Consider the following 15,627-nt stretch of genomic DNA (forward strand, 5'->3'; position numbering starts at 1 on the left):
ATTTATATATATATACATATAAAAAAAACAGTTATTATTTCAATGTGATTTGTATGATTTAATCGATATGCATAATAAACAATGTATAATTTTTTTCTATTACTATCATTAATTACATTACACAAATAGAATTTTTGCAATTATGAATTATACGATATTAAACAAAAACAAATTGAACTAGAGAGATGTATACTTGTTAATAGTTCAAAAAATTTTGCCAATTAACATTTTCATTATTTTGTAATAAGCTGACAAAGAAAGTTAAAAGTTTGTTTTTACATAAGCAATGCTAAAAATCTAAGGGATGATTGATCCCATTAGTTTGTAGAAAATTATGCATGTCTGAAAAGTCCAAGAGTTACATTACATTCTTCTTGCTACGTAACTGGGCTCACAGCTTCTGAGAATAAACTTAGTTGTAGATGCAACATATTTATCGGTTTTTTTGTAATTTCGAGTTACTACGAATTTTTAAATAATTTTAAGATTACTAGAAAAACATGCGTTTTAGATTTATTTTATTTAAATTTCACTTTACTGATTTATATATGTTAACAAAAAAAATGAAGCGATTATAAATATATTATTTTTTTAAGGGCTACTGAAGATACACATATTTGGTAAAGCAATATGCTCTTGTTGTTCATTCAGACTCTACAACAGTCATCAAACTTAGATTTTTTTTTATCATTGTCATGTTTATTGCAATAACTAACGTGTGTTGCCTTTACAATTTTTTTATTATTGCCCTAACGTCAATTGTTGCAAAAGTTCGATGTTACGTTGCTGTTGCTAATGTACTAATTGCATCAAAATTTCATACTCTAGCACAGCATAACAATATAGAATGAATCTATTCAAATTGTGTAGCGACAAAAGAATTTTGTTTATAAATATCGTATATTTTAGTACTAATCAGATATATATTTGTTTCTTCTCAAAAAACATATATGCAAATATGAAAAAATATTATATCATAATATTGTAATAATGTATCACATTTTCTGTTTGTCTCGCCGTCATGGAAATCGAAACTTTTGCCAATGGAAAAAAACATGCAAACATGTCTTCTTGTAAAATAGATAAAGTGATTAAAGCGAAAAAATTGCGATGTTTAATTTTTGATTAAAGATATATTTTTATAGAGACGCTACGTTTATTATGTTTAAACGAAACAATGGAGTGGAAACTATGTAATATGGAGTATTGTAAAATCGAGATCGTTAAATTAACTTAAAAGATCCTACATAGTTTATCATCTATATTACCTACATATTATGTACCCCGTGATACGCGTCTGTACATTAAAAGAAAAAAAATTGATTGTAAATTTATAACACAATCTGTGAAAATATAACTGTAGCTGTTGTGTATGTACAGAATTGATCTAATTTGAAATCAAAGTCTTAAATAAATGTTTTGCATCCACATATATATAAATATTTTCTGTAGTTCATTTATTCCATAAAATTATGATCTCGTCAAATTTTAATCTTATAAATTATTATTTATACTCTTTAAAGATCTGTAGATTAAATATTTTTAATGCATTCAATATTTTACTCTAAAAATACACGAACTTTGCAAATTTCAAAGAGTTGGTAAAGATTGTCTTAAATTGAATTATCTGATAAATCTTGGAGCTATGGTCGCGCGAGGTTCACGTATCGAATTTGTCGCGCCTCCCAGTTCCCAATGAAATATATTTGCATACAATACGAGTAACATCTGATATTTTTTTTTTACATTCATCCTACATACTTATCTACTAGAAATACTTATCCTCAATAAATAAATTGCTTGGTAATTTTAATAATAATATGTTTACAATACCTGGAGCTATAGTCGCATGGAGTTCACTCGACGAATTTGTCGCATATTCCCACAAAATAGATAAATGTGTGTAATAACGGATAATAAAACGATCATCTAGTAGTTTTTTCAGCATTCTCAGCGTTCTTAATAGTTTTTCTCAGCACTTCCGACACTTTTCTCAGCACTTTTCCCGACACTTTTCGACTCGATACTTTTACACTCCCGATATGGCAATCGCCCGATACTTTTTTCGGCACTCCCGATATTACACGTTTATTTTGCAAATATTTATTTATCAGAAACATAAAATCGCAATTCGATAATCGTAACTCGAATGTGATAAGCAATTTTCATCATCGCAATCATCCATATTATAATGTAATTATAACTTTTGTAACGATTAAAATATTAATTAAAACTATAGAATATGCCATATCTTTGATGGCAACGCTCAATCGCGATTAAATTTACATCACAGACGTTCCGATGCTAAATAATACATTATAATTATATGCACGTAATAAACGGTACGCGAGCGCGAAGACGACTGAACTTTTCTGTTTTAATTTTATTACGAGCGCTAGATTTCTCGCGCATGCGCAGCGGACGCGGTGCGAATAATTACGATTTAATGAACAATAAGAAATTATATAAATACACTTTTCGTGTAAACTAATATATTTCCATGTAACTAATATATATTATTATAATTTATGCGAATATACACAACAAATCTTAGCGTTGCAATTACTCAAAAATATATAGTCGATCGTTCGCGCCGAAAACCCGGTTTATTTATCCGCCGTTTCCATGGATACTGTGGTGTCTGAATTGGCGCGAATCAGTCATCTCGACGAACGCATCGATTGAACGTTAACATTTTTAAACACAAATATATATTAAATACAAATGTTATAATACATATGTATGTGTTGAAAATAGAACGCGAACACGTATAGCGTAGTAAAAATTTCATTATTACTGGTACGTGCGTCACGAGTCGACTGAGAACAATACATCAACAAGTTTCGAAAAATTCGAAAAGGTCGCGAGCGAGGGAGGGGAGGGGAGAGTAGGGGACGCATTCCAAAGCAGTCCGCTTTTGTTTACGATACGCGGCAGCGCGAGTTGCTCGTGTGCGTGATACGTGTGTGTACGAATCGTTTTTAACGACGTAAAACATTACATCGAACGCGTAAAAATAAAATACAAACGTAGGACACAGGAATCCGGAAGTGCGAAGAATCTAGGCCCGAACTTTTGTCCAGCTATCAAGTACGTTTCGAGAATCGGCAGTATATTTTTTGCAGCAGATCTCGAAGATTCGCGTTAGAATCTCAATTTCGTGTCTCTTTCTTTCACGATTATCGAAAAATGTGTGTCACGCGTTGAGAATGATCGAAAATAGTCGATATAAATATAATATACGTCATATGTGATTCCGAGTCTGAGTGTTTTTTTTCATCGACGTGAGCTGATAATTCGACTGCAATTAAACTCTAGTTAATTTGTAAAATAATGACAAAATTTTAACGATATAATATTGATAAAAATATTAATAATTATTCTGCAGGAATTAATTAAGACCTTTAAGAACTTAAATATATGTGTCTTTATTTATTTAGAAACGAAGTGAAAATAGTGACGTATTTAAGTCTCGTTAAATTCAAAATAATATGCACTTTGCCCTTTGACCCGAGTCCGGAGTCGACTTCGCGCCATTGAGTGAAAAACATTCGTGATATCGAGCGTACCAAGGTTTCGCGATTATCCCCAGAATAGTTGCGAAATTTCGTTCACGAAGAGTCCGCAGGTCTCTAATAATACTCGATCCGTGGTCTCGAGTTTTACTGTGACATTCGTTGACATTCGTGCTGATCGTGCGGCGCTTAACCTCCGCGAGTGAGTTTCACTGTGATAACAAGTCTTCTAACCTCAAACATGGCCGACTGCGAACAGGATCCAGGAGACCGGCTCGACGGCGATAACCAGAAGAACGATAAGATGTTCACCCTGAAGAAGTGGAACGCCGTGGCTATGTGGAGCTGGGACGTGGAGTGCGACACCTGTGCCATTTGCAGAGTTCAGGTTATGGGTGAGTCTTAATTAATGCCAAGTCCAAATGGCTCTTTTCTCTCTTTTCCAATTACGAATTACATTAATTTCCATCGACGAAATGTTACATTCGGTCAGTTGTAACACAATGTGAACTGTTACGTTGACCATCTGCAGAGTGACAGTGCGCACATGTGTATGTGTGTACCTATTGCAAAATGAATTTGCGTTCAAAATTTGATGTATCATATGCTGTTTTATGTTAATTTGATTCCAGTTGCTTGTAACATGAAGCGTGACTTGATTTGTATCATTTGGCATGTGTTGCGATACACATTAGTCATTAACACAGGGTACAAACATTAATGTACTCGCTGTCATTTCATGCGACAATATTTACAATATTACTTGTTCTAGATAGAACATGTTGTTGTATTATAATTAAGAGATTATTAATTATTAAAAATCTCATTTATTTCATATCAATAGAAAATTTAAATGAATTTAAATGAGGATTAAAAATGAAGATTCTTTTCTCACATAAAAAGATATAATAGATGTTTTATATAAAATAGCTTTGTATTTTTAATGATAATATTACATGGCATTACACATACTAGAGTTTCAAAATTTATATATCTTTTACATTTATATATATCTTTTATATCTTATATCTTTTATACCTTTACATATCTTTTATATATTTTATATATCCATTATATACAGTTTCAAATTTTATATATCTTATTAATATCTATTACTTACATCATAATAGTATCGACTTAATTGCTAAAACATTACATTGAAAAGATAAAAGGGATATAAAATAGAAATGACAGTTTTACATAAACATATTTATATATATATATATATATATATATAGTTAATCTAAAAATTATCATATAATTTACAAATTACATGTAAACTTAACATGAGTATTAAATTATCAAAAATATTTTACCATCTTTATTGTGCTTTGGCAAATATCTTATAAATTAGTGGAGAGATATCACTTACATACATATAGCAGAAAAATATAAAGAAAAAGAAACAGAAAAATACAATGATTGATCATTGGTACAAAGATAGGGAAGAGCGATACAACTCAATTTTCACATCAAGATAAGGCATCACACTTATTGCTTTATACAATATTAGACTGAATTAAATCTGATACATTAAATCGCATATAGGAATGATTTTTTGTTCGATTTACTTTTAAAATGTGGCTTCTCACAGCACTCTATAAACAGTACCTATTTTAACATTACTTAATATATGGGCAAAAAAATAACAATTAAAAGAACATTTTACAAGTACCTTCTTTACGCTTCTGTCTATATATATATCTATAAATGAGATTCGCTAATGGAATTTTTCATTCTTAAATCGGACGCGCACAGCTACAAGCACACTTGTGATCACACATTTAACGCTTTCTAATAAGTTTTCGTCGATCATCCATTATGATATGCTGAGATTTATATTACGCTGCGTCAAAACATACCATGAGTGTACCCAGTCGAATGCAATTAAAATAAAGCAAGATATATATAAATATATACACATGCACACTCTGGATGTAATTTATCAAATGTTTTATTATTAATTATTTTATTCAGATAAGACAAAAAAATTTTAAAGAAAATTTAGGCTTTTTAAATGTGAATTCTTAAAAAATTTTTTAGAATGAGATTTCTCAAAATTCTGTTTCTTTTATATTTCACTTTTTGAAACTCTTTGTAAGTTTTTTGTAACATTCTTGCGCCCAACTTGTTTCTACAATTCTTTCTTTATATACAATCAAACGATAAATTAGTAATAAAAATATATATTAATAATTTAGATAATATATACAAATTCATTGCTATTAATATCTTTCGTATAAAAATTCGCCAGCGAACTTTCCTCCGATTACATTATTTGACCGGGGACACTCGCTAGGGGTATCGAGGCGCAGTTTTACGCTTCAACTTTTGAACATTGGCAATTCGACGGGTTTTACACGTCCGTCTGAGACTATACTCTTACGCTATTTTATACATAAATTTTCTTTAAGAATTTTATCACAACTACGTTTACGCTTTCCTACTTTTTTCTACAAACCCTTGCTTTAGAGAATATAAAATATATGTATATATCTTCTATCTATTTAACGCTTATCTCGTGATACATACGTACATTTAGAATCGTGTTCACATTGTTACAGCGATCGGGTTCCGAGTATCATTCGTTTAATATAAAGATTACAATAATATGCGATCATGGGCTGAGAATCATTCCGTTTCATTTAGGATCAATCCCTCTTCAATGTTGATTAACTTCGAGATCGTACTTCTCTTCCTCTCTCTCTCTCTCTCTATTTTTTTTCTCCAATTTCTGCGTCGCAGAAAGAAGCAACAAAAAGAAGATATCGCATCACGATCGAAGTTAACGATTTTTGTGGATACATAACATTATTATCTAACGGCGCAAAAAAGGTTTCCAATTATTTACAATCTTGAAGAGGGAAAAAGATGCATAGGAACGCGATTGTCTTAAAATTTATATTTTGCTCGGCAAATTCGCACTGAAGGATGATCGGTTTCTCTCTCGGTCAGCGTATAATATATATATAAGTACATATTATGCGTATGCTTTTCGCAAAAATCAAAGTACACGTGGCGGCAATTAATCTCCACGTTGATCATGCCGCATCTTCATGAGCGAACATTGCATTGTGCAAAAGAAAAAAGAAGGAAAAAAATACGAGACTCGCGTTGAGACCTATCTACGCATATCTGACCGTAGCGTAACATTAACCTGAGGTAGGTCCTTTAGGACTGTCGAGTAATAAAAACTACAATTGCAACTACACACCTAGTCAACAGCTGATAGCCGCGCATATCGCGTGTCATTTTCCTCGGGGGAAACAGAACAGCTGTTACCCCGCGAGACTAATTTAAAGCTAATTATAATAATAGCCTTGGATAGATTTGTATTAAGATCGATAACCCTCGCTCTCGCGAATTTGGACTGAATAAAGTATTGGCACTATTCCTAATTCGATCACGCATCTCGAATATGTATGAATCGGAACAGAATCTGTCAAAGTTGCGTTGTTAGGAGGATAGATTGAAGAGACAGATGAACAAAGTCGATCGTATCGTGCTCGATTTTATAAAGATTATCATTTCAAAAATTCACCAAAGAATTATTTTAACCGATAATCTTTCAAGATTAATTTCTTTAAATTCTTAAAAGATCGCTACTGCGTTGAAACTTTCATCGATAGAAGTGTTCGTTCAATTGTCCCTTCAACTCTTTCAATTAAGTCTTACGAGAAAAATGCTTTGTTCCTTCATATATTATTTTTCTCCTATTGTTTTATTCATTATCTCTTCGAATATCGTTCCTGCTTAAATTCGTCGTGATAGACGAACCTCGCAATAACGAATCGAAGATTGAAAGTAAGAAGATAAGAAGAGTCGAGGGGGAGAGAGCAGATACGCCTCTCTTCTTTGCACGGAAAAGAAGCGTACCTTCGAACTTAAAACTTCCTTTTAAAGGAAAACGTACGTAAGGGAATCTTTCCGTTAGAAGGATGCCGTAAGAAGTTCTCTTCTCGCAAACGAGCCTGCTCGTCTTCGATAGGACGCGCTGCGACTTTCGGATTTTCGCGACTAGCACGACATCGGCATCGGTTTCATATTGGCGACTGAGCTCATCCTTCTAGTTCGGCCAGTAAACCTCTTCTCGATCTCCTCGAGTGACCTGCCACGCGTTTCCGGCACGCTGACGATCACGAAGCCGAGACCCACCGCGACGATGATCCCGAACAGCCAGAAGGTACCGTGGGCGCCGATCAACTGTATGATGTCCTGGAAGGTCTTCGTCACGATGAACGTGCACGACCAGTTGAAGCCGGTTGCGATGCTCGCGGCTGACCCGCGGATCTTGGCGGGTAGGATCTCGCCCATCATCAACCAGGGTATCGGTCCCAAGCCCAGCGAGAAGCCTATCACGTACACGATTAGGCTGACCAGCGGCAGCCAGCCGAAGGCCTCCACATTCATGTCCAGTGATTTAGCGTAGAAAAATCCACCCAGGGCGAACAGAGTCAGGGCCATCGACGCGGCACTTATGTACAACAGCATCTTCCTGCCCAGCTTATCGATCACCCCCGCGGCGACGAAGGTGGCGATGAAGTTCACTATGCCGATGATTATGGTCGACACGTTCTCGTCGATCGTACTACCAGCATCCTGGGAACATTGTTGGTTCATTCGTTATTCGTCGACTTTCAAAATTCGGAAATTTATCAGCGCTTTCGCGCGGATTAATTCGTAATTTTATCTGCGCGATTAAAAAGTTTATGAAGTTGAAAAATGATCGAGAAATTATATTAACGCGGAGATGAATACATACCTTGAAGATCTGTACCGTGTAGAATATTACTGCATTGATACCGGACATTTGTTGGAACAACATCAGTCCGAGGGAGATGAGAAGCGGCTTGAGATTGCCTCTCTTCATCAGTTCCGAGAACGTGCTCTGCGAAGAATTCCGTTCGATCTCGAGGGACTCTTGATGTATTTTCTCAATCATGCTCAATTCCTCGGTTATATCCGCGTTCTTGCCGCGCAACCACTGAAGGGATTTTCGCGCCATCTTCGATTTTCCCTTTGAGATATGCCATCTTGGTGTTTCCGGGATCATGAACATCAGAATTAAAACCGGTACCGGCAAAGTCGCACCTAAGAGCGCTAGGTTTCTCCAATCCATATACATGCCCGCCGTGAAGCATAGTAATATTCCTGCAACATTCGAAATCTTTATAAGAGGGACAATAATTTGTGTAAAGAGCAAAATATATTAATTTTAAAATATAACGCTGTCACAATTAAATAGCGTTCAATAGGTCGAGTAAATATCGCATTAATTTCTTTATTCAGTTTCTTTTTTATTATTGTCCGCGCAAACAATAAAACTAAAATAATATTTAAAATGCATATTTATTATAATATTAAATATTATAATAAATATAATATATAATTTTAAATATTATAATATATAATTTAAATATATAATTTTAAATATAATATAATATATATTATAATATTTAAAATATATATATATTTAATCCGTATTTATATATTTAATTAATATATATTTAATCTATATTTATATAACAATTAAATATATTTAAAGTTTATCGATATTCTTGATATGTTTTCTAGTAAACGCGTGTAAAACTGCAAAGTTTCATTGTCAAATAATCGATGAATGTTTGAATCGATTAAATTATATCTCCAATTAAAAAATTAAATTCTTAACTTTTTAATTAAAATTACATCATTAGCTTAACTTACCAGTATTACCAAAGGCGGTGGGCATTAAACCGAGTGTACCGCGCACTTCCGGCTGTATCGTTTCACCTAAGTACACAGGTAACGCTAAGGAAGCGACTCCTACGGCGAATCCGCATAAGGCGCGTCCAACCAGCAGCATCGCGACATTCTCAGCCATCGAGATTAAGATCCATGCTGTAAACACATACACGTATCGATATAACAAAAAAAAAGTCTACTTTATTCGATATAAAATAAATTAAAATAGTAATTTAAAGATTAATTTGAAGATTTTAAATAATTTTAAGATATGCTAGGATGAGGAAAGTTCTCAAAGCTTCATAACATTATCTTATTTACATAACATTCTATCGATTTCTGTCGATGATCTTACCTCCAAGGAACGGGAACGACGTAGCTAGGATCGTGTTTCTCCTTCCGATGTATTCGATGAGCGGTCCACCGGTGACACCACCGAAAAGCGCGCACAACGGCATGATTGATCCAATCCACATGCTCTGCAACACATCAATTTGGAATTCGATATAGCTCTCATATATTAAAAGATTTTTTTTTAGATTTTACCATCATTTATCACAAAACTCTTAATTTTCAACTAATATTAAAGTATTAAATTATATCTTTTAGACTGAAGAGTTAACTGGAATTGGAATTTAAAAAATTGTTTGCAATTAATTGGAATTAATTGCAAACAATTTTATAAAATTAGAATCTTTTTTTTTTAATAAAGAATATTTTAAAATATTTACGTCATATATAATTGTCGAAATATATTTTATAGAGATAAACAAGTCTCGATAAAATACTGGGAAAGGTCGAGTCATGCAGTGGGTGTCGTGATGATCTTGAATTGTTTAGATTCAATTTTGAATTACGATCGCGTACGCTGGAGTAATCCTGACATAGTTTTGTTCGTCGCAGGTCCTTCGAATACAAATAAGGCCGCGGGGAAGCCGGATAATGTCAAGGAAAACAATCGCGAAGGGCGAGAGCAACGATATTATTTTGGTCGCTCATTCGACCGATTGTGCGCGCCATGCGTCTTAATTAAATTTCTGCGCAACGCGCAGAAAACGCCTTACGAAATATCTGCCTCGCGCTTGATTAGGTCGCTAAATGCTGTATAATTATTATCATAGTAGAAAATAATCGGTGACGAATTTTAATGGAACATTTTTTTCAGACACAATTTATGAGAGCAGTCTTATGAGAATATATTTGAATCATTTAATTGAAGTTAAATATGAGAATATATTTGAATCATTTAATTGAAGTTAAATATGAGAATATATTTGAATCATTTAATTGAGAGAATATATTTGAATCATTTAATTGAAGTTTAATAATATTAGATACGTGGAAATATATTACTTTCAATATTATGAGAGTAAATTTAATCTTTTTCTATTAATCTAAATAAAATATGTATTTTTTGCAACACGATTAAAAAATAAATTTTAGTTATAAAATAAGGAATACATTAATTAAAATATTTCTCTAAAAATACATATATATCTCTCTCGAAAAAAAACAAAATTAATGTTTAACATATTTGAAGGATAAAAAAATTTTATTAATTAATGAATATCAATTTCAAATATTTCATTTATACTTTCATCGAGTGTTCGTGATTGGATATCGATATTCATTATGAGCATCGCGACTCGTTTAAGGCTTTGAAGGTGCTTGTCGAGCACGAAAGCGGAAGCGCGCTGTTCACGCTCGCTTACGTATCTGGGATCAATTTCCGGCGTCATCGTCACGGAGTCTTACGAAAGAATTGGCGGCGTGTCCGGCGAGCTGGCCAATCGCTTTCGCGGCCATTAGGGCATAACGGCTCCGCAACCAATGCGATCGTAATCGGGTCATCGTGCCCCTGACCTCGCGCCGATGACGCACTCGAGAGATCATCGTTAAAACCTTTCAATTATCCATTGACCCTACAAATGTTACGATGGTCCTTTCAGCTGCTCGCGGAGAGAGATCACGATATAATTTACAATGTGACGCATTACGCTTTTATCATTCGCGTCATTCTTGAGCTTCGTCCACTTTGCACTTGATGTCAGACAATGTGTAGTCGATAAATAATTCTTTTAATTTTTTCCTTGACATCGTAAATCTAATCAATCGATTTGCGACCAATAAAATGCGACACACTTCGAAATATGCGATATTTATGTGTGTGATTTAGATGTGAAGGAAAAGAATGTTTTATACAGATATCTTTCGATGCCTTTAAATAAGGTAGAAAATATATCGCTAGAAATTTATTACAAACAAATATTAAACATGCGGTAAATATCCAGTTTTGATGAAAAGTTTCGCAGATTTTTGTTTTAAAATTCCGTGAAACGATACGTTTTAATCGCGAATCGCGAATAAAACAAACCCGCGTACGATCGATAGTGAATGTTGAAACAAACGTGCCCGGAATCTTGCAAACTTTCCGCATTCGTCAAAAAATTCGAGTCCTTGTGCCAGAGTATTCGAGACACGACGATGTTATTATTCGAGTACGTTTGTAAAAGATCGTTTTCGCAAACTTGATTAAATACTTTAAATACGCAAACACCAGGATTGTTAAATGCGATGATTTCGCGGGCGAGAATTTTTTTCGACGTGATTTTTTTTTGACATACAATTTCGATTAATTCGAGCTGTACCTCGAAACATGTACTCACCATTTGTGTGGTAACTTCGAAACTCGTCGTGGCATTTTCGCGCATGGATACCAACGCTGGTGATGTATACGAACTCGCATAACCGATCTGCAGAGAACACAGCGATACCGATAACGCAGCCAATATCTGAGAACAAATATAGGAAACATTGTGAAAATTGGGAAGGATTAGACACAAAATTTTAAATTTTTCTCTTTAGATATTTTTTTTATAAGTCACGATTGAATCATAAAAAAATAAGACGATTGTCAAAAGCAGACATCGGTATAAATCCAGTTGAAAATCAATTATCGCGTAGAAAAAAATGGCTGTAAATTTCATTTCAAGTTAAAAAAATATATTTATGTATAATTGTTTATATAATGTACATGTTTATATAATTCATATATGCACACGCATTTTATATATTTATTGCATTTGTTGAATATGTATTTGTCCAATTATATATAACGTCTTGTCTGTTTATTGATTCTATCTTGTGACTGAGAATCGAGATCGAAAACAGTAATTTAAACGATATTTGATCAATTGTATAATTTGCGTCATTGAAGAAAGTTTCGATGAGTTACGATCACATGGAAAATACTGTCTTATTTTTACAGTTCTCGTACCAATATGTATTGGTCATTATTTACTGGATTATTCGTACAGTGTAAAATAAGAAAAAATTAAAAAATGTTCAGTAAAATACAATCTAATCGGCAAGAAAATAATTTCTTGACGTTTGTAGAAATCAATAACAATCACTGACTGGTCTTAAGTAATGAGTAAATTATATTATATAAATAAATCTTCAGATTGCCAGATATAATACGTGTTTAATTAGCGCAATAACTACGCATACCTTGCTCCGATATGTAAAATAATTTTTTTTTAAATTATGTATATAATAAATAAAACAAGAAAGTTTTTTACTAGTTTTCACACAATAAAAAGTGTAAACACACACATCTTCCAATTGTAGCACGAATTAAGATATTCTGCATATTACATACAACACAACGATTTATAGTTTTATCGCGGGATGTCTCATCTGCAAATGAAGCAGAGTTTCCAAACTATTTGTATTTTTTTCATATTCATGATACGCTTTCGCATGTGCCTTTATAGGATATTCAAAAAGTGGAAAAAATATATCGCATTTTAAAAAACTTCGAGAAAATTTGAGAGAATAAATGAATAATATTATGATGTAATGGGCCTTTTACCTGAGTGAACGTGCATTTCGCTACCGGCGCGCTTTCCGGCACCTCGATATTTACGTGGGTGTCCGCTCGCAGGAGGATCTTCATGATCGCGGATAGATCGAAGATCGAGGCAAAGGGGACCTATTGAGAAACTATAAACATGCCCGATCGAAAATTTGATTTATTATCTCGATCAACGAAGTTCGACTCTGTAACTTTTAACAAATGTCGTTATCAAATGTCGATATCAAAACACATGCGACGATAGCGACATCGTTAAAAGTTACAGAATCGCAGTACTATCGTCGTTACGTCAAATAAACGGTAACGATCCTCTCCAATTATAACGCGAAAATTGATTGGCAATCGATCGAAATCGATTTTTTTCGATTCACTTGCGTAGAAATTCTCAAACCCGATCGCGTAGGGAAAACTCGAGTTGTCAAGTCCGATCCTTCCGAGGATCGACCGGTCGTCGGGATGAGAAACGCGAAGCTTACTTTCGATTTGCGCGAGGGAAACTCCGATATCGATATGACTTCCGTCGATCCGCGCACTGACACGACAATGGAAGTTTTTTCGATGTCACGGTATGATATAAGCTATTGAAACTCGTGGACCGATCCGCCGGGTCGATTTCTGTCTTATATAGGGAACAATGCTGGGGGGCTGGCTACCCCTTCCTCTCGCGATCCGAGAGAATCGCCTTCGTAGATCATGTATGTATTACTGCATAATATAATGATCGTATCAACTTTGTACCTTCGAAACGATACGCGACTTCAATTTCAAACGTATAAAGAAAGAGGGGGGGGGGGGAAAGGCCATTACATATACTATTATCTAATTGTATTTTTTATGTATTTCGTGCAATATGAAAAATGTGATAAAAAAAGAATTTGCTTGTTTTCATAGAATATTATTATATTGTTTAACTATACTTTTTATAGCAATTTCGAAGAAATCAAGAAAACAGTCGGTCGTGTATTTCGTGCAACAAGAAAAATATAATAAAAAAAGAATTGTTTTGTTTTTTATAAAATAACATTAAATATATATATATTTAAATGTTTAATATATATTTTAATAATTATATATATATATATTATATATATATATAAATTTTTTTAATTTTTCTATTTCTGTATCACGGATAAATATTGAGCATCGAAGATTATTTTTTATCATCGCTGCTCCGTATGATACATCACGCTATTTTATTTTATTTCGATTATTCGAGATAAAAAAATGTAATATTAATGCTAATACGTAATATTCGCATGGCTCATTAAGTCTTTTTAAGAGACCGCGATGGATAGCGTATATTATAACCACACGTGTCTTTAGCATCTGACGAGAATACAATTGCTCATGTTTGTTAACAAAAGGATAATATCTTACGTAAATGTTTCGCGGCGTAGAACATTATTTCATTGGAATAATTTTCCTTGTCATTACTTTAAATAATTTTCTCGCAGAGAAACGTAAATATAAAATCTGATTTTTATTGAATACAAATCATTTGTGAGATAAAATTTTTCAAAATTCTTCAAAAGTTTATTTTTTGCAAAAAATGATTGAAGATGTAAAATTCTTTAGTGACTGAATATGCAGTTGAAGTTGAATGCAATAAGAATTTTTTTATTAAAGAGATTACTATTTTGTTATAATAGTCGATGAATTATTTTTATTGTCAGTGCGCGATATCTTCTTGCAATGTACGAGATCTCTATTTCATTTATCTATGACTACGTACATGTGGTTCGTGAAATTTACATTCGCATGATGTGATAATGCGATAATAATGTTATTGAATTCTGGCGGCGCCCATGGAACCGCCGACCATGAATGTTGCACGCAAAGGCATAAAAAAAATATCTTTAGTTTGTTGCGTTATGCAATACCGTGCAATATTGTAGGGCTGCATCTGCTCTCAATTTATCTCTTGTCTGGTGCGCGATTGTTTCGTATACACGTAACATACGTGCAAGTCGGATACATATTAATAAAGCGAACTTGTTTAATGCGAAATTAAATTGTTTTCATTCACAAATGTATTAAAGTTTTGAATACTTATCTTATTAAGTTTATAAGTTTTATTCCAGAATTTGTTTCTTTTATTATAAGATTTATTTATAAATATTCCTGAAAGAATATCTATCTAATATATATCCTCTTAGTTTTTGAACAAATATATTGAACAGATATATATTTTGACACAGAAATAATTCATTTCTACAACGCAATTATTACGCAATTTTAGTTGCAAAAGAATAAGAAACTGTATTGTAATGTGATTCTGGCAAGCAATATTTTGTTTACTTATTTATAAACATTAAATAGCGATTTTAGGAATCATAATATTATAATTCAATATTAATTTTAAAAGTCACATCTATAATTTATTAAAATAAAAGAAACAGATATAATTTCCTTAATTAACATTTTTATATAGTATAGTTAATTTTTGATTTATTGAAATTCTCAAGGTTTTTTATAAGTAAATTTTCAGACGAAAATTAAGAAGAAAATGAT

General features: G+C 33.0%; 2 protein-coding genes across 6 annotated transcripts in view; one reads left to right on the forward strand and one right to left on the reverse strand.

Moving 5' to 3' along the window:
• The first annotated feature begins 3,455 nt into the window (after positions 1-3,455).
• LOC105249246 (RING-box protein 2) overlaps positions 3,456-15,627 on the forward strand; it is a 41,907-nt gene continuing 29,735 nt past the window's right edge. The window contains exon 1 of the mRNA XM_011254567.3: positions 3,456-3,910. Coding sequence (XP_011252869.1) covers positions 3,757-3,910 — 154 coding nt within the window. The 5' untranslated portion in view covers positions 3,456-3,756. The remainder of the gene's footprint in view (positions 3,911-15,627) is intronic.
• Positions 5,999-15,627, reverse strand: part of LOC105249245 (facilitated trehalose transporter Tret1) — a 28,946-nt gene continuing 19,317 nt past the window's right edge. For 3 of the 5 annotated variants that reach the window (XM_020026912.2, XM_011254566.3, XM_025409052.1), the window contains exons 3-7: positions 11,906-12,031; positions 9,595-9,718; positions 9,222-9,395; positions 8,278-8,666; positions 5,999-8,114 (exon numbers count right to left, since the gene is read on the reverse strand). In XM_020026912.2, the coding sequence (XP_019882471.1) occupies positions 7,533-8,114; positions 8,278-8,666; positions 9,222-9,395; positions 9,595-9,718; positions 11,906-12,031 (1,395 nt within the window). In that variant the 3' untranslated portion in view covers positions 5,999-7,532. Of the gene's footprint in view, positions 8,115-8,277; positions 8,667-9,221; positions 9,396-9,594; positions 9,719-11,905; positions 12,032-13,113; positions 13,245-13,507; positions 13,723-15,627 lie in introns of those variants that run through there. The other 2 variants (XM_020026913.2, XM_020026914.2) reach the window with 2 other exon arrangements.

This window comes from Camponotus floridanus, unplaced genomic scaffold (assembly GCF_003227725.1).
Source record: "Camponotus floridanus strain SB8 unplaced genomic scaffold, Cflo_v7.5 scaffold24, whole genome shotgun sequence".
NCBI lineage: Eukaryota > Metazoa > Arthropoda > Insecta > Hymenoptera > Formicidae > Camponotus > Camponotus floridanus.